At 41.5% G+C, this 19,201-nt stretch overlaps 1 protein-coding gene across 1 annotated transcript in view; it reads right to left on the reverse strand.

Moving 5' to 3' along the window:
- LOC123372247 overlaps nucleotides 1-19,201 on the reverse strand; it is an 80,716-nt gene that overhangs the window by 18,393 nt on the left and 43,122 nt on the right. Inside the window, exons 8-10 of the mRNA XM_045020255.1 lie at nucleotides 13,010-13,164; nucleotides 12,324-12,401; nucleotides 1,514-1,703 (exon numbers count right to left, since the gene is read on the reverse strand). Of these exons, the coding sequence (XP_044876190.1) occupies nucleotides 1,514-1,703; nucleotides 12,324-12,401; nucleotides 13,010-13,164 (423 nt within the window). The remainder of the gene's footprint in view (nucleotides 1-1,513; nucleotides 1,704-12,323; nucleotides 12,402-13,009; nucleotides 13,165-19,201) is intronic.

A 19,201-nucleotide genomic window follows, 5' to 3' on the forward strand; every position in this document is an offset into this window, starting at 1 on the left:
ATATGTACAGACTCATGGGTTCTCCATCACACAGCAGGACCCATATCACCACATACATCTATGAAACACGTGGTGTGATAACTTTACAAGATTAGGGGAGGTTCGTTTAGTAGTAGTAGTAATTTATTTGTCATTTGTGTTGTGGTAGCACTTAGTGGCCTCAGTCTGACCAGATTCCCTTAGGGCAGCTAGGCACTGTATATACATATAGCAAATTGCCGTCTCTGTTCAAAGAGCATTTCTTTCCAAGCAGAAAGGTTCCAAGTGAGACTAAAGGGCTCTGTCAGTGTGAATGACCTAAATCCTCCAATGCTGAATGAGAAGATATAGAAAGTCTTGGATCTCAGCACTACAGCAGCTTTGGCTCACTTATGCAGGATGTTGTTAAATCCTGTATTTACTTGGGGATCCAAGTAGCAAATAAAGGAATTGGGTGTTCTACATGGCCAGAGAGCACATTTCTTAATGAAAGTTTTTCCAACTCTAATTTCAGCTTGCTTTATTTTCTTTATGATTTTTCTAATTTTGTTTTTCTGCACTTTAGCTGTTGAATTCAAGTGCAGTACTCACTGAACTCTGTCCTTCCTCCCTCTTCTCACCATCCTGGTCATTGTTTAAAAATCTCTACATGTATTGACCTGGAATGGTTCTGTAGACTCTCAATAAGAGTTGCCCATTTTAGTGCCTCTCCTCAGCAACAGTGTGATCCTACTGACACGCCTTGTGACAAATTAAGTGTTATGGTGCTTAGCATAGGAACGTATGAGATGTTGGACATTTTCCCAATAGTTTTAAGGTTAGCTCTGTTATTAAGAAAAAAACTGAGTCAAATCCTGATCAATTTTGTGTAGTCATGTAAAGCCAAACAGCAGCAGGCACCCACTGTGTGCCACAGAGAAACACAGAGAGGAAATTCAAGACAGTGGATAATATCAGCTACCCAGAGCCAATTGCCATAACCCCTAAACATGGGAGAGGAAGGGCACTGTAAGTGCAGACACTGCTGTAGCCTAAAGGCTGTAGTAGTTGCTGTGGATATTTTGAAAACAGACATGAGTTTTAGCAAGTGCAGTGTTCCCGTTTATAATTGTTTCTTCCAGACCGGGACATAGGGAGACCTCTGGGACACTACTAGAGGGAGGATCTGTCCCTTCTAAACTCCATGTAAGTAACCTGTGAAAAGCTCAGCTACTCAGGCTTTGTACAGGGGACAAGTGTTAGAAGCTACTGTCTCTCTTACGGTTTAACTAATTTTGAATTTGTATTATATTTGATAACATTTTTTAGCCAAAGTAATTGGCTATTTGCATGTCTCACAACTAGGTGAAATGGCCATAACATTTATATAAAAATGCTGTTTTCCTTCAATTACTTCACTTTGTCTGGAAAAGAACAGAGAATTTCACACATACCAGTGTGCATTTATTGATACAAATACCATATACATCAATCAATCTGCTTCTAGTCGATTTAAAACCAATGCGAAAACAGTGAGAAATGAAAGTGTTCTTACCACATTGAGCCCAGTTATATTGAGTGTAGTTAGCTTTTTCAGACAATTCACTATCTTCGCCAAGCAGACATCAGTAACCTTGGGGACTCTGCCAATGTTCAGCGTCTGCAGATTTGGACACTCTCTAGCCATGAAACCCAGGCACTTGTTAGTAAGAGCATGGCAGCCAAATATTTCTAGTTTACTGAGACTGAGGGAAGACAGATGAGATTACTGAAAAAGTTAATCCAATATCAACAGTGCAACGCATACAAAAACCATAGCTTTGCATAAACTTTCTTGTAAGATGTTTCAGTTTTCCTTCTCCTAAACATAGTGGGCCTGATTCCGATGTCATTCCTGTGTAAATATTGGATAGCACTATTGAAGTAATTGGAATTAGACCTGTGTAAAAGTGAGATCGGAATCAAGTCCCCTTATATTTGATAACTTTAAGAAGCAGTTGGAAATGGCTATCACACAAATTGATAAATAAAATCACTGATAAAATGCTTAAAAACAAACAATAACCATGTTCATTTTCCCCTACAAAATTTAGCAACAGATTGAAAATAATTCAGATAATCATATATTACCCTAAAAGTAACCCACTTTCAACACTTAAGCCTATAGCATTCACTCTGACTTTTTAAACTCTATCTGAGCACATAGCATCCATTCAACAAAGTAGTGTAATACACAGGCATAACACAGGTGATCATGTCTCCCTCTTGTGGCTGATCCCAGCAAGGATAGGAACCGGCTAATTAGCAGAAGCTAATTAAGAGAGATCCCTACTTTGTCAAGCACCATTAAACACAAGTGCCTTTCACTTTCTTATTGTTGATGATGGCATCAACCAGGGAATTCCATCCCTCAGACATTTCAACCAATGACATAAAGGGACTGTTGAGATAACTCCCCATAATACAGTTCAAATCCAAACCTAGATAAGGAATTCAATGTGAATCCCTTGATCTGAACCTACTTCTCTGGTTTTTAAGCCCCCAATGATGAAAATGTCATGAGAACAACTATCTTATGAGATTTTCATCATTCTCAGCCATAATCTCAGAAATAAAGATTGCAAGATTTTGGTTGATGCAAATTTCAACCCAAACTCCTAGCCTAAATCTAATCCAGAACATCATTTCCTCAGTCCACCTCTATTTTGTATTTGATTCTTCACTAAGAACTAGGTAGGAACTGTCAGAGTAGAGGCAGGAAACAGCTGAGGTCTGCAGATCAGTGAGGCCGCTAGATAAGAGAAGGAGTGGAGATTTAGGAACACAAAAATCCTGCAGAGCCAAATCATAAAATGAGAAATTCAAGAGAGAATGTCTTACAAGAAGCTAATTACTGGGAAGACCAAATTACTTGAGACATATTTTGCTCTTTGAAAGTAGTGGAAAAATAATTTATTTTCTGCTGTAGTAAATTTCAGAAGGTTCACATTCTGGTTTTTCTATCATCAATATTACATATTGTGCCTGCCAGGTTTATAAATGTTACCATGTGTTTATATATTATAAACAGGTTATTTTGCAATCATCATTATTCTATATACTGGTATTTAAATTCACTCTTATGTTATTCTATTACATATAGTTAAAGATTACAAAAGGGAATAAAAGCAGCAAAGAGTCCTGTGGCACCTTATAGACTAACAGACGTATTGGAGCGTGAGCTTTTGTGGGTGAATACCCACTTCGTCGGATGCATGTAGTGGAACGGGAATAAGTAGCCTACAAATCATACTATGTATAAACAGAAGCACCAGAGGGACATGTTGCTCATCTGTACTCTGAAAATGTATAAATGAAAAAAATGTTATCAAGAAATTATAATTATTACAAAACCCTTCTAAACAACCCCTAATTGCAGACTGATTAGGCACCTGAAGAAAAGCATCTATGACAAATGCTACCAAGAGATTCAGATCAATGAAAAGGGAAAGACAACTGGGATCTGTTTCTGCTCTCACTTAAATCAAAGTAAATCAGAAGTCAGTTACTCCAGTACGCCAGTGTAGGTGAGATCAGAATTAGAGTTCTTGAATCCAATGCAAATTTGGATCAAGGGTACAACTCAACTGAAGTTAACCAAATAAACTAGGGTTATTTTTCATCCATTAACTGCAATAAACACTGTACCATGAAATATAAGTACCAAAATTCAAGGCAAACATTTTTTTAAAGGATGAAGAGGAACCACTTTAATTATCTTAAGGAAACAAATTCTTCTTTTTAAAGTATTAAATATAAGAAATTAGTACATTGAAAATTGCATTAGATAGGGCCTTTCATTTAAAGAAAAAACTATTTTTCTACCCCAGCACACATTATTCAAGTGAGAGGAAGCAAAATGCTAAAGCCTCATTTGGATGACAGCACTGAGTTAATCAAAACAAATTAGACAAGCAGTGCTACAGCAATTCCCACAGTACTATCTTCATTCATATGTGGAGCCCCTAAAATGAAGTGCACTGAACATTCAGTCCTACTTAAAAAAAGAAATAAACAACAGAACAGCCTCTTTCATCAAAATGCTTTATCTATGGTAGCTACAGTGCGACAGATAATCAATGTTCCTCTTAACAGAGCAGAGATGAGTTGAATGGCTAAGAACACAAACATATGTGGTATGAGATCATTCCGAACAACTGGAGAAAACAGACATTATGCAGAGAGGTTTTCTTATTCCAAACGTGGAGAAGAATACCTTTCACTCTACTCCACATTTCTTTTCTCCCTGACAAGCTGAAATGTATTCCCTGGATTTTTAAAAAAGAAAGAAAGAATAAAAAATTAGCTCTCTCTACTTTATCTTTTTTTCTTTCCCTTTCTATGGCATGGTTCTCCTGGTTCTCTCACTCTTAGAGATGTTCCTTTCTGACCAAGATTGAGGCACACTGACAGGGCACTGTCATGAAACCTGCACTGCTGTTGACTTTTCTAGAAAAGTCTAGATTCTCGAGGCAATGTAAAGAGTGGAAATCTCCCACAAGTCCCTTCTAGTGCCCCACCGTACATGGGAGAGTCCCCAACAGGTGTAGAGCTGGCTCATATGATTTCACTCCTGCAACAACCAATGCAGGAGGCACATCAGGAGCAGCAAGGGAATGTTGGGAGCCAGGACAGGGAATGGCCAGAACATGAAAATTTCTTCTGCAGCTACTCACTACTGGTACAGGGTCCTTTGGAGGTCATATCAAGTGTCACAAGTTTAAACGGCCCCATGGATTGGGGCGGGGGCAAAGAATCAGGGACACGTAAGCAGTTTCCAACAGATCCCTGCTCTGTTGCACCTTGCAGAAGGTGGATGCAGTATTGAATCTGTCCCCTATAGTTTCTTATATACTCGACCTCCACCCCTTCCTCCTGGATTCATTGAACTGAGGCCACAAACTAGTGTTTACGACAATATAATTCAGAACCATGGAATTATGGACATTGTTGTCCCAGTCCTCAGATTATAGTGGCACAAAATTGTTTAGCAAGCAGGAGGAAGTTGTTTAGAAAAGAAAAATGATATTTATTAAATAATTAGCCTTGTGAGCAATTGCGCATGCCTACTGGGGTGAGTTGAGCAAGAAAAATATTTAAAATATATGTGGCAGTATAATATATATTTGGTAATATGTTAATGATTATATATAAAAATCTATGTCAAAAGAATTATTTATTTAGCAAAGTCAAATATTCAAAAGTTAGGAGATGCCAGTATTCAGGCTGCCCAGGAGATCTTAATTTGGCCCCTTTGTGTATATGCATTATGGTACAGACTTTACTATTTCTTCCATAAGAGTTCTGTAAAATGCTGAGCACCTTGTGAGATGCTGAGCTCCTCAAATCATTAGGGAATTTAGCTCCTCACTTCATCAGGCCCTATTCTTCTTCCCGTAGTATCCTTTTTTTCACTTTATTTTTCTTCCTACTTTCATTTTCATTCAGCATCTTTCCTTCTCTCTGGTACTTTTGAAATGTATTTTTGAGGTTCTTTTGTACTACATTAATCTTCATTTTTGTTTTTTCCTGTCATGATATTTTTTGCAGGGAGGGGTTTCTTAGTCTTTCTCTGCCTCTGATCCTGACCCTATAGGTTCATCCAGCTTTTCACCAGAGAAAATTCCCCCTCCTCTCGCTGTATGTTATACGTGTTCCATCAGTTCTAAATGTCCAAAGAGACTGACATGTCTCAGATCAGTATTAAAATACAAATATGTGTCGTTTGGATGAGATAGGGTTAACACTGAGAGGAGGATTTATTGCGTGTTCTTTAGAAAGTGGTGAAGCAGCAGAGGGTGTGAGTAGGAGGGATTGTAAAGAAAATTTAATTACAGGATATAGATCCTGGCTGGCTTATAACTAAACATTTTGTTGCCCTAGGCAACCACCTGTTCGCAGTGTCTAAGACAGCCAGTCTTAGATGTACAGGCACTGCAGCCAGAATGCTGTAGACAAATACTCAGCGAGATAACTCCTGCTATGACTGTGAAATCCAGTTTGTCCTGTGAAATCAATGAAACCTGCAGAACTCTGAATATCAGAGCACTTTTTGTAAGTGCCTAATGTGAATTTTAGGTGCAAAACTTTAGGCCAAGGATCCTCTTAAAACAATTATTAAAGATACTGCTGTCACTCTGCAAGTCTGAAGAGACTATTATTGGGATTATATGTTTACTCTTATTACAAATGTTTGCCATTAGCATCTCCACCAACAGTTGGGCTAGAGGCTTTTGAAACTACATTGAAAAAGTGTCCCTTAGCAGCTGGATTACACCTATTTCTTAAAAAAAAACAACCCAAAATTCTACACACCATGAGCTCAGTTCTTCCCTCAGAAATAGTATGTAGAGCCAGAGCCTCATCAGTATAGATCAGCATAGTCCCATTGACTTCAATCCACACATGCTAAGGATATGGTCCATTATACACAACTCCCACTGATTGTGCTTGTGTCCTGTGTTTTAATATGTGCTGTTTTAGTCTAATTGACAGGATGTGAGATACCAAGAAAGAAAGGGTACATGAAGGCTTAACAATTTATTATTTAGAGGCATTTTACATGTCATTCTACGTATGAATGCAGTCAGACAGATTAAAACAACAGGCAAAATTTAGGCTTCCTGCTAGCGTTGAGACTGCATAATTTATTCATTGAAGGAAATCAAATAGATTGGCAAGGTTTTTTTGTGTTTCCATAATTCTAATTCATGCTCATATACTTTGCAGAGCATGTTGAAGATCTCCTCTGTGGCCATCATGGCAGACAATCACCACCATCTTTTGTTCTCAAATAAAGCACTTTTTGAAGACCTCTCTCTGAAGCCATGCAACATGTAATACAACTTGTGAATAATGAAAAAAGCAGTATTTACTGAAAATAGAAGCAGCACTGGCATTCTCTCTCATCCAATGCTATTTCTTCAGAGTGTCATTTAGGTCATCCTTACTAATAAATAAGACATAACTGGGCATGTGAGAATACAGTGTAACACTGGGCTTCAAATTGCTGAAAACTGATGCAATGTGACCATTGCTGGCAATTCGTTAATGTAGAAAAAGTCTCTACTCTGAGTGCAAATTGCCATACTCTTTTAAGAAATCATCTTTTGTGAGCTAAGGATCTTGTGCAATAGAAAATACCTCTAGAGCCCTGCAAATATGCAGATATCTGCTTTATATCCACGGACCATGTTTGTGGATCATAGATTGAATGCAGATACAAATTTTGTATCTGCAGAGTGCTCTAGATTTCTCTTTTCTTGGTATGCTTTTATATAATTTCCTTAAATTGAATGAGATTTATGAGGATACACACACACACAAGAAAAAACAATACCAGCTGATCTGTGTCAACTGGTTCCTGCATACGTGAAGCTATCTCAACTAACATCGATTTCATGATGTGATTTCTTTTGCAAGCAAGCTCAAAGGTAAAGAACTGCAGAGCTACACTCATTATAGCCAAACTATACAGTCGTTATAGAGCTAAACTTAACTTTAGTGGGACCATATACATGCTGAAAGTTAGGCATTTGCTTAATTAACTTCAGAATACTCTCTTCATGTATTCTGATTTCTTTTGATTAATGAACATGCCAAAGGCTTAATAAGAACATAAGAACGGCCGTACCGGGTCAGACCAAAGGTCCATCTAGCCCGGTATCTGTCTACCGACAGTGGCCAATGCCAGGTGCCCCAGAGGGAGTGAACCTAACAGGCAATGATCAAGTGATCTCTCTCCTGCCATCCATCTCCATCCTCTGACGAACAGAGGCTAGGGACACCATTCTAACCCATTCTGGCTAATAGCCATTTATGGACTTAGCCACCATGAATTTATCCAGTTCCCTTTTAAACATTGTTATAGTCCTAGCCTTCACAACCTCCTCAGGTAAGGAGTTCCACAAGTTGACTGTGCACTGCGTGAAGAAGAACTTCCTTTTATTTGACGTATAGGCCACCTTATAGTTACCCCCCTTATACTGTTCCATAGTAATAATACTGCTAGAAGTGTGTTCAGGAGTGAACCACACACAAAATGGAAACAGTCCTTGTCCAATAAGAACTGACTATTTGAAAGACAAACACAGAAAAGATGGGATATTATGGGATGCTTGGAGGAAGGCTCCATTTTGACATATTATACTGTAATAAGGCAAAATTAACAAAACAAAATAAAAATTAGCCCACCCTGGGCTACAGCTCCCAGGGGATTCTCCCCATCACTTCTCAGTCCTTCCTCTTTCAGGGCTTCTTGCAGGAATCTTCCATGCTCTGTTCACTTAGCACCACCACCCTGAGATTCTTCCTGGAGACTCTTTCCCCATCAGTTTTCCACTGCCTCCTCTCCCAAAGGATTCTGGCAGGTTCTCCCAGAGAAGATCCTGCTGTCCTGCTTCCAATACCCAGGCCTTCTGGCCCATCTCCCTAGTCCATGGGAATAGGCACTGAGAGCCCCATGTCTTCAAGCGCTCACTCTGTCCCTTTCCTGACTGACTCTCAGGCCTGACTCACCCAGGTTCGGCCCGCCCCCCGGCCAGGTGCCGTCTTTTAAGCGTAACTGGGGTCAACAAACCAGGCACAAGTGCACTAGCCTTGCTCCTTCTTTATGACCTATTCATAAAGAACATATTCACTTGTTGTGAGTGTCACTGAATATCTGAGTCTTTAGGCAGGACTTGAATGCAGAGAAGATGGTGACTTGGTGAACCAGCATGAGTGGAGAAGTTCTAAAATGGATACTTGGAGGCGGGGCGGCTCTAGCAATTTTGCCGCCCCAAGCACGGCGGCACGCCGCGGGGGGTGCTCTGGCGGTCGCCTGTCCCGCGGCTCCGGTGGACCTCCTGCAGACGTGCCTGCGGAGGGTCCGCTGGTCCCGTGGCTCCGGTGGAGCATCCGCAGGCATGCCTGCGGGAGGTCCACGGGAGCCGCAGGACCAGCGGACCCTCCACAGGCACGCCTGCGGGAGGTCCTCTGGAGCCGCCTGCTGCCCTCCCGGCGACAGGCAGAGCGCCCCCTGCGGCATGCCGCCCCAAGCACACGCTTGGCGCGCTGGAGTCTGGAGCCGACCCTGCTTGGAGGTGGGCTTGAGATTTGCCTTCAGATGAGAGAATGAACTCTAAAGAAGGGAGAACTGGAGCTCAGTGTATTTCCATGCTCCTATATGGGCTTAAATGCAAGAAAGCAGGCTGGAAAAAACCCTGATTTAGAGGCTGCTGACTGTAATTTCTAAAACCATTCCAAAACTGCTCTATCGCTTATGTTTGATTATTGGGAGAATGAAGGGAATTTCTCTCTCCGTTATGTGCAGTGGGTGGTTTTGGTTTATCCATATATCCTACCACCAGGGGCGGCTCTATAAATTACGGCGCCCCAAGCAGGGCGGCGCGCTTTGCCGCCCTTCCCCAGTCCCGCGGCCGGGGCAGAAGTGTCTGCGGCGGGTGCGCTGGTTCGCGGCTCCGGTGGAGCATGCCTGCGGGAGCTCCGTCCGAGCCGCGGGACCAGCGCGCCTGCCGCAGTCATGCCTGCGGGAGCTCAAGCGGAGCCGCGGGAAGAGGGGACCCTCCGCAGTCATGCCTGCGGCAGGTCCGCTCGTCCCGGGCTCCAGTGGACCTCCCACAGGCATGACTGCGGAAGGTCCGCCGGAGTCAAATGCCGCCCTGCCCCGACAATGTCGCCCCACGCGCCTGCTTGGCGCGCTGGGGTCTGGAGCCGGCCCTGCCTACCACACATTGTTTTTGTTTCTTTATAATGTCCAAAAATAGCAAAGTAAATTAATCCGTACTGTTTTATGTTGCTCATTGACTATTTCCTCTCTGGCAAACAAAGTATGCCTTTGGGAGATGTCCATGACAAACCTTCTCCTTAAAGATTTGCAACTCCATCTGAATTCTTTGAGTTAAAAATTAAAACATAGGTGCTTAGAACCAGGCTTATAAGCTCACATTTAGAGTCCTAAATACTGTAAGTGGCCTGACTTTCAGGGGCACTGAGTACCCACAGTTCCCACTAATTTCAATGAGACTGTGCACTCAATATTTCTGAAACTCAGGTCAATAATTCAGGTGCCACAACATGCCCAGATTTAGGAAGCTAAATTTGAAAAGTTTGGCTTTTATTTCCACAGCTTCTCTCCTGCTGGTCAGACATGCTTCAATTCTATAACTGAGAAAAGCTTGATTGTGCCTTTCTCCTATGCAGCTAAACAGTGGAGTAAGGCTCCTCCCCCACCCTGCATGCATGCATAGTACTCTCCCAAGTTGCCATTTCAAGTGTGAAGGGATAGTAGAGGCTGTGACCCAAAATTCCCTGCAAACAAGTGGTCAGCAAATAGAGGAGCCATGGCTCTATGCCCACATTCTAGTTATTGTTGCATGAGGGAGCGAGTATGCTGCACCTCAAAAAGGAGTGAAGTAAATTACTCTCTGCCTGCAAGTGCAAGAGAGGAGTCTAGGGAGCCACTGAATCCCAATTTCTTCAAGGCGTTCCTGGACACGGTGCTGCTACCCAATGCCCCAAATTTAGGACTGAAGTTCAACCTAGCCCTTAGATGAAAAACAATATCCACTTGACTTGCCATTTAATTTCTTTAAGCAAATTCAGACTCTAAAGAACTAGGACGCAGTCTCAGGCCCCGGATCCAGCAGCTTTGCAAAAAAGCAATCCATCAGATTTTCAGCTACTGCAATTGCTGATTACATACCTTAAAGCAGCAATGAGACTTAAGGCATACCTTAAAGCAGCAATGAGACTGCTCTAAATTATGCCAGGGCAATTTGAGTGCCCAGGTTCGGGGAGAAGAAAGTGACCAGGAGGGTACCTTTCCACTCTTCCCTTCATCAAACTGCACATAGTGTAAACTCACTTGTCACAGTTGAGGACTGAGCCCTTAGACTTTTCCCAAAAAAATCTGAGTGGTTGCCTGGGTTATTAGGTTGTCTGCCTCCTGATTAGTCAAACCAAGTTTCTGTCTAAAAATCAGCTCCAACACAATTCGGCAGAAACCTACATAAACATCTCTGTTGACTTCATTCACCATGATGTTTTCATTTGTTCCCTGAGCAAAACATCTGAGGAATTAGAACTATCCACAGATTGTAAACAAAAACATAGGTCTCAGCTGGCTGGGTTTATTCATCCTCTGAGTCATGCTTGTTAGCAATAACAAATAGAATGTCAAACACAATAAAACTAGATTTTCATGTTTTATGATTCCATTTTTTAGAAGGATGTCCATTGACAAGCAAGCAAGTCTGTCTCAAAGTACCCCTTTGTCTGGGTAGGGAAAAATATCACAATTCATGCCTGTGATCTTTTTTATTTATTGCTTCGCTACTACACAGCCAAGATTTGCTTTTATCGCTTAGTGGCACATGTCTTATTATACCCTATTGCTGAAATAGGTAATATAAAAATGATTTTTCATTAGCTGCAATGGGTTCCCAACAGATTTATTATCTATTCCTAACCTTTATTTTTTATTACAAATTTTAGCAAAGAGTCTGCATTCAGAAAATTTACAGAATTATCCCATTACGTCTCACTCCTTCACAAAATGATATGCTACCTCCTACATACTTCATGTTCACTCCCATGCTTACTTAAAGCTTACTATGAAATCTCCTCTTATCTCCTTTTGATCTACTGCCATCAGAGGGCTTGAGCATGATGCTCAATACATATTTTCACACAACAAAACTTTGTTAGCTTTGAGTTAAGGTTGTTAGACCTTGTATAAACCAACACAAATTCTGTAAAGCACACAAAGAAACAATTCAGTTGTTCAGTCTCTCTTCCATGCTCCATTCATCAGCTCCCCATCTCAACCCTAGTTACTTCCCTTACATTCCTTACAGCCCATAAATTTCCACCCTTATCCTGAAAAAAAAAACCAACCAAGCAGTCTTAAGTCTTAAATCTAAGAGTAAGATTATTGGATACATGTTCAGGTATTTTTATCTATGTTGTGATTGGTTATATGTTGGTGCATTGTGTTCAGGTGGTTTGAACATATACCCTATAAATATGGTCAGAGTTAAGGCTGCATTTTGGTTTTTCAGGATGAGCATAGCAGGAACTGCAAGGAAGGTAGGTGAGCCACTGTAGTGAATGGATACAAGGGAAATAACCATTCTTAACTCTGACCCATGTCAAGTGACTAGGACCAGTCTCTTTACTAGCATTCCTGTGTGTTGCACCTTTATTAAAAGTAGGTTGCCAGAAGAGAAACAAACTGGTAGCATTTTGTGGTGGGTATGCTATTATTCTTTGGTTTGTTAATGGCTAATATCTCAGTGCAGGATCATTGTGTGAATATGAATTACCTTTTCCCATGCTTTTCAATCAAGGCATTTATAGCATCATCTGTCAGCTGGCATCCATTAGCAGAAAGGGCCTGGAGGCTGAAATGAAAAATAACAGTTATTTCTCTATATTTAAAAAAATCATCCCTAGTTTAACTCCATCAGCTTCAAAAAAGTTACACCATGGTTGTATTTGTCCTGTTGCCCTTCTGACGCTTAGGAGACATAAAGGGGCTGGAAACTGGCTGCATCTGTCCAGCAGAAAAATTCCATCTCAGAGGAACATCCAAATTATACAAGTGTGCTGGCTCCAGCCCCTGTGCCTCTCTCGCCCTCAATGCAGGGAGCAGTCAGGGACTTTCTAGAGCCAGGCAGGGAGGGGTCCATGACAGAGCTCTGTTTTGTTACACCGATAATATCTGCATCAGTGGCACAAGTCAGAGCTGCTAGGAAGAAACTCCAACTCCAGCAAGGTTGTGGCTTCAGCTGGGAACCAGGGAGCCAGAGCTGGAACCCAACTCCTGGCCCCCTTCAATTCCCCCACACTGAGCAGAGCTTTGGTTTGATTCACAGAAGTGAATCATGCCCAATGAATACAACTGATCTTTTTCATTACTTTGCACAGCTAAACAGATCCACAGGAGGAACGTATACCTATTGCTGTAAAGCACGCTGGCGGAGAAGTGGGGCGGTTTTAAGTGTTTTACCTTAAAGAAGCTTCTGCTAGAGCAATGACCCCTAAATCAGTAGCCCCTGTCCAGCTTATATCCACGGATGTCAGCTGGCTGCAAAAGGAGCTTGCATGGAGAAGAATTGTGTCTCCTCGCAACCTAGGACCACTGCAGCTTGTTATCTTCAATTCCTGGGTGAACAAACAACAATATAACTGCAATGCAAGACAACTTTAAATAATGACTACAGCTTGTAGAAGTTTGCCTTCCAAACTACAAACTGGGTACAGTCTCTGTCTTCTTTCATTGTTTTTTTTCAATGTACTTTCTCATTTTCATATATTTTCACACACACACACACACACACACACACACACACACACACACACACACACACACACACACACACACACAGAGAGAGAGAGAGGGAGAGGGAGAGAGATTGAGATTTTTTTATATTGAGGGCCAGGTTTTTAAATGGGCCTCTAACAGAGCCCCTGCAATATACAAGATGCATGCATTTGCAAACACAATTGTGGACTTTTGCAGGTGGGACTGGACACTCCCCAACATACTGCTGGTAAGTCTTTAGGGTCAACCTTAGCAACTAAGGGTTCAACTGTGTAAGGTGTGGAGCACCCAAAATTTTAAACTGACAGTGGCTTGCTTTCACTTTACTAACTTAATTGTGAGTTGAGGACATTCAGCATGTTACAGCAGACACTCCGCACTTTGCAGGGTTGGTCTCTTAGTGGCCAAGGTCCAAACCACTCATTTTTGATTGGCCTGTTTTTTTTTAAAACAGTGTCTTAAAGCCAAACTATTCCTTTTAAATTACATACAGAAAAGATCACTTTTTTTTCCTTATGTCACTTTTATTTAAGTAAAACGATAATGTTGCAGCCTCACAAGGCGTAGGTTTATGGACTTTGCTACATACAGTATCGTCAACCTCAAGTATTAAAAAAATCAAGAATCAGGCCCCAAAATAACATGACTGGCTTTAAAATAATAACATTTTAAAAATAATAAAGTTGGGATACTTTATATTTGCCTTCTGGTTTATGAGCTTTTAGTGTTCATATTTTCAAGATTTTCTCAGCAACTTTCTTTTTATATGAAAGCTGACATTCTCACATAATCAATGGACCCCAAGAGAGGGTTTTAAGAAAAACACCCAAAAATGCAAGATTGGGAATGAAAATTACAAAAGTTGGCAACATTGTAGTGACAGATGAGTGTATGCCTGCACATATCTATATTGGTTGGCAACTCCATTTTGATTGTATATTGCACTGTGCCTTCACTTTTGCCTCTTAACCTCGTGCCCACTAGCTGTAGGTTAACAATGGCGAGCATCAAGATTTCTTAATCTGGATGATCTTCCATTCAAATGGAAGCACCTTAGAACAAGTTTTCCCAATCTGGACTTCAGGTGGGCTGTCAACAAATCACCTGAAAAGAGACTTGAAGCTGCTCTAAGCACCTCACAGAGGGGCACAGAATTTTATAAAAGGACAAGTTTTGGTTTTAGCAGAGGCTCTATCTCACTGTCTCAAACAAGAAGGCAACACTGGGTAAGAGAAGGAAGAGAGGAGGATCCTGGGACCCTGAAAAAAAGGGACCAAAACACAAAGGGTTCTGGAGTTTTGAGGACACTGGAAGCAGGAATTTCCATGCAGGTATTTGTTATTTTCCCATAGATCTGTATACTCATAGACAAAGCACAAGAGATAAAGTGTTTAGGCATTGTTTTGTGATAGCTGTCTCTCTCTCAGTTTAACTGTCACATACTCTCTGAAGGATGAAACAGAAATCCAGAGAGTCCATGGTTTCAGTGGAACTCTGGGGAGCATGCAGTCACTACTGAGAAGGCTTGAGAGGACAATATTAATTTCAGGACCAGTGCGGTTGGCCTGCAGAGTCCCATATCTGGGAAAGGAGTGCTAGAAGATCTGCATGCCAAGAGTGTGTCTAGAACGACAGAGTTTATGACAGTGACTGGACTCTGTCCCAATTTAACCAGCCTAAACTCTGGCAGAATCCAAGGTTTGGGTCTAATATAGTAATGTGGTGATCATCCACAAGGAGAGCTCTGTTAGGATTGTAACAACTGTAACATATTCTTACCTAAAATTTCTTTTTCTGAGATAAAGTACTGCTCCAGATTAAGCAAATAATTTCAACACATGCTTAAAAGTAAGTATGGGTTTAAATGCTCTGCTGCACCGGGACCTGGATCTTGCAAGGCTTACATGCATTGATCTCTCATTGACTTCAAAGGGAGTGCAAAATGAGGTGTTAAATCTTTCTTCACTGCCATTACATCTCTGTAATCTTTACCAAGAGACATCAACTACATGAAGTTACTAATGTCCCTGCAATTATCTTTTGAGCTGTAATATGTGTAGTTCTGCTGGAGAATAGCACAGTTTTGCCTGTTTTATATAACAAAATTTTTCAATCAACTAACAAATATTACTTAGATGTCCCATTGCAGTTGTTCCCCCCCTTCACATTCTGGGACCCCTGACTGTCATTTAGTTGCCCCTTTTCGACGCGGGTGGCTTGTCAAAATTTGGGGGCCCTGAGGATATTCCAGTTGGGGGTAGAAATTAATCATCAAGTCTGGTATTTTCTTTGATGCAATTTTGTTTATTTACAAGGAATATACAAGTCTCTGCTTCTCTGAACACAGGAAGAACCAGAAACAAACGATTATTATTTTAGCTTATCGCCCCAAACCTCTTTAGTCAACCCCAGACCCCAAATACACACTCTCTCTCTCTGGTATTTTCTAGGGTCATACACCATGCTCACAGACAGACGCTTGGCTTTCTTGCATTTTGCCTCTGTCTCTCTCAGTTTTGTGTTTTCAGCCCAGTTTGTATTTTTCACACATAGACAAACATGGAATGATAGGAGTAGGGAGGTCATGTGGTATGCTGGGGGATGTGGGGAGCTGTTACTGTAGAGTTCTCCAAATACTGCAAAGGTGGGAAGTCTGCGATTTTTAGACTTATAGATCAACCAGCGTCTGGAGCATTTGGTTTGCTGCTTGAGAAGACCCATTACGTCCTGGTGCATCTCCCTCTTCTTTTCCTGCTGGGACTCTTGGGTCTTTCTCCTGTCTGCTCTTTCCTTCTCCATGCCTTCAGGCCCTTTGTTCATGCTCTGACGCAGCACTAGCTTGTAGAATCTGACTGAACACGTCCTCCCTAGTCATCTTCTTTCTCCTCCTCCTCTGGGTTAGACATTCTGTGGGTGTGGAAGGGGCACCCCCTAAGGCCACAACAGCAGTAGCTGATAAAAACAGATGTATCATTGTATTGTTCCAGTCACAGTGGAAAGGGAAAGACAAGTTTCAAATCTGCCTTCCCTTCGTCTCATAAAAATGTTTAATAAGTCATGTTTATTGTCATTTCATCTTTGCAACAGCTCAGCACAGCACCGCTCTCCAGCCCAGCCATAGTGAGTATGGCCCACCACGGCAAGGGGTGGAAGGAATTTCAGTTTCATGAAGAAATACAATTTCAGTCCCTAGTTCACACATACCAGTAGAGGGCAATGAATATTGGCACTGTTTTCCACAGGCAGTGGTGCTTTTGGCTGATAACTCACTCCTGAGGGTGACAAAAGCAAAGAGAGCTGCTATTGGCATCCTGAAGCTGCCCAGGCCTGTATGCTGCTAGCCTGTTTACTACAATGGTACCTGCTGAACTCATCATGGAGTGGCATAGGAAAATGTCCTACATGGAGGAAAACATAAGGCAGCCAACCCTAGAAACTGTTGGAAGAAGATTGCAGAGTATCTTCACTAAAGTTTTATTAAGATCCCTTAGGAGGATACAAGGGATATCCCTATGTACATAAACAAACTGCTTGGCATGCCCCATCTCACCCGAGTTTCCTTCCCTGTTAATGGGCTGGTCCATGCTCGGCTGGTGGAACTGGCTACACTATGGTGGAGTCTCAAACAGGTCCTGGCTCGTGGCATGAGTAGTGTATCTTGCCCTCCCTGCTCACTGCAGGAGTGTCTGTCTCGAGCTCCTCCAAGGTATCCACGGTGATCTGCTAGGTGTTGGTGGGGTCTCCATCAAGTATGGCAGGCAGTTGTAAAACTGTCAGGTCTGTGGCTCAGCACCAGATAGTTTTTTTGACCCCCTGACCTTGCCTTATGCCTAACAAAGTGCCTTAGTTTGATGTGGCGCTGCTGCTGATCACAGTTGCCAACTTTCATGTGGTAAATAAGGACTCTGACTTTCACAATAAGCCAAAAATCAAGCTAATCCCATTTCAAAACAAGGCCAAAACAAGCCAATCCCTAAGAACCCCAACACTCTATGTGACTAGATCCCCCCGGCGTGGAGTCTGGGACTGTGGTGGGCCTGCTGTGCACCCCTGACTCTCTCCCCTCTTTGCTCCCCCTTGCCGGGAGCCGATCAAAAAAAGAAGCAAAAAGCTACAACAAGCAACAAGCCAAAAACTAGCCAACAAGCAACTCATAAGACAATTAGGCCAAAACAAAGCCCAATTTCTCTGTTTTTTTCACGGGTTTTGCATGTCTGCTGCCAAATGATCCTTATCATACCCCTTTGCCTGCATTTCCCATTCATTGTTTTCATAGATGTCCATGTTTCTCCAGCAGGTCCGTAGCTGTGCTTGCACAACCTCTTCTCCCCACAGTCCCAAGAGATCCAATAATTCATGTCTACTCCAGGCAGCAGCATGTCTAGTGCATGGAGCTGGCATGGTTGATTGGGCAGTTGCACACAGCAGGGGAGAATTGCTAGATTTGCAATTGGGCAATATGTAAAAGGAATTTCAAAAACACACAGGAAGTTTTAACATGGAGAGAGACTTCCAGTCTCCATGATCCCAAGGCAGTTTAGTTTCCAATTGTGACCTGAGCAGTCATTGTTGCAGGGAATGGGGCATTGTGGGACAACTGCTGAAGGACTGTTAGGGTCGACACAGGTCATGCAGTGTCTACAATTGCACTGCATTGACCTCAGTAGATCAGCCCTGGCTTCATGCCATTCCAGGAGGTGGTTTTACTACTTTGCTGTAACTAAGCTATTATGTTAGCTGGTAACCAATTTGAGCATAGCCAAAAACGCAAGTAGGTCAACACAAGGCAACCTCTGTTCACCTTTTTGTAGTGTAGTCCAGGCCTAAGGTACAATCCAACTCCCCCTGAAGTCAACAGGAGCTTTTCCATTCACTTTTATAGGAGCTGGATTGGGTTCTAAATGCAATTATATTAAACTGACAATAAGCAGAAGTTTCAGAAAACTAAAAAAAAAAAAATTCATAGCCTAATTTCACAAAATTTTGATTTCTCAACAAAATGGCAATATTACTTATTATTGCCATTTTCTTGTACTTTAAAATAAATCAAAACCTGCTGAATGCAAGTAAATATGTCCAATGACTTGCTTTAGAAGAGTAGACTTGGTTCTATTAATTAATCTTAAACTTGTGGGAACAGGCATGTAATTAAATAACTATCACGCAAAAGGTGAACTGCTACAGAAATTAACTGAATTATTTCCAGCAGTCTCATGTAATGGCATAAAATGTCAGAACACGTTTTCATTATGGAAATCATGGCAGCAGTCCAGCAATAGTTCTGTCTCTGAAGAAGACTATTTATTTCATATCAGCTGACATTTTATTTGCTAGTCACTATTTTGGGAGAATAGTTTTATTTGTTTATATGTTAGTTTCTGAAGGATTTATTTATATTATTGAGATGGGACATGTATTTATTTTATTTTATTACAGTGTATTTATTTTATTGATCTAAATTTTCCCAAAATATATATATATAAAACTAGCAGCTTACAACTAGATATTATAAAGTCATTTGAAATTTAATTACATAGATAGTTTACTTTGTAGTGACTATTTGTATTATGAACAGAACATATGTAAGTGCAAAACAATAAGCCATAATTTTATTTATGTAGTGTGATGGAGCAAGGCCAGATGGCTACAGGAAAGTACTGAGGAGCAGGTATGTTAGCTCCAGGCTAAGCAAATCCCTAGTACCATGGGAACCAAAATGGCAGTTGCTCCAGGCTAATCAAGGCACCTGGGGCCAATTAAGAACTTTCTAGAAGGCACTGGAGAGAGCTACATTGATTGGAGAACCTGCAGCCAATCAGGACAGGCTAATCAGGGCACCTGGTATAAAAAGGGGAGCTCACTCCAGTCAAGGAGGAG

Source organism: Mauremys mutica, chromosome 6 (assembly GCF_020497125.1).
Source record: "Mauremys mutica isolate MM-2020 ecotype Southern chromosome 6, ASM2049712v1, whole genome shotgun sequence".
Classification (NCBI taxonomy): domain Eukaryota; kingdom Metazoa; phylum Chordata; order Testudines; family Geoemydidae; genus Mauremys; species Mauremys mutica.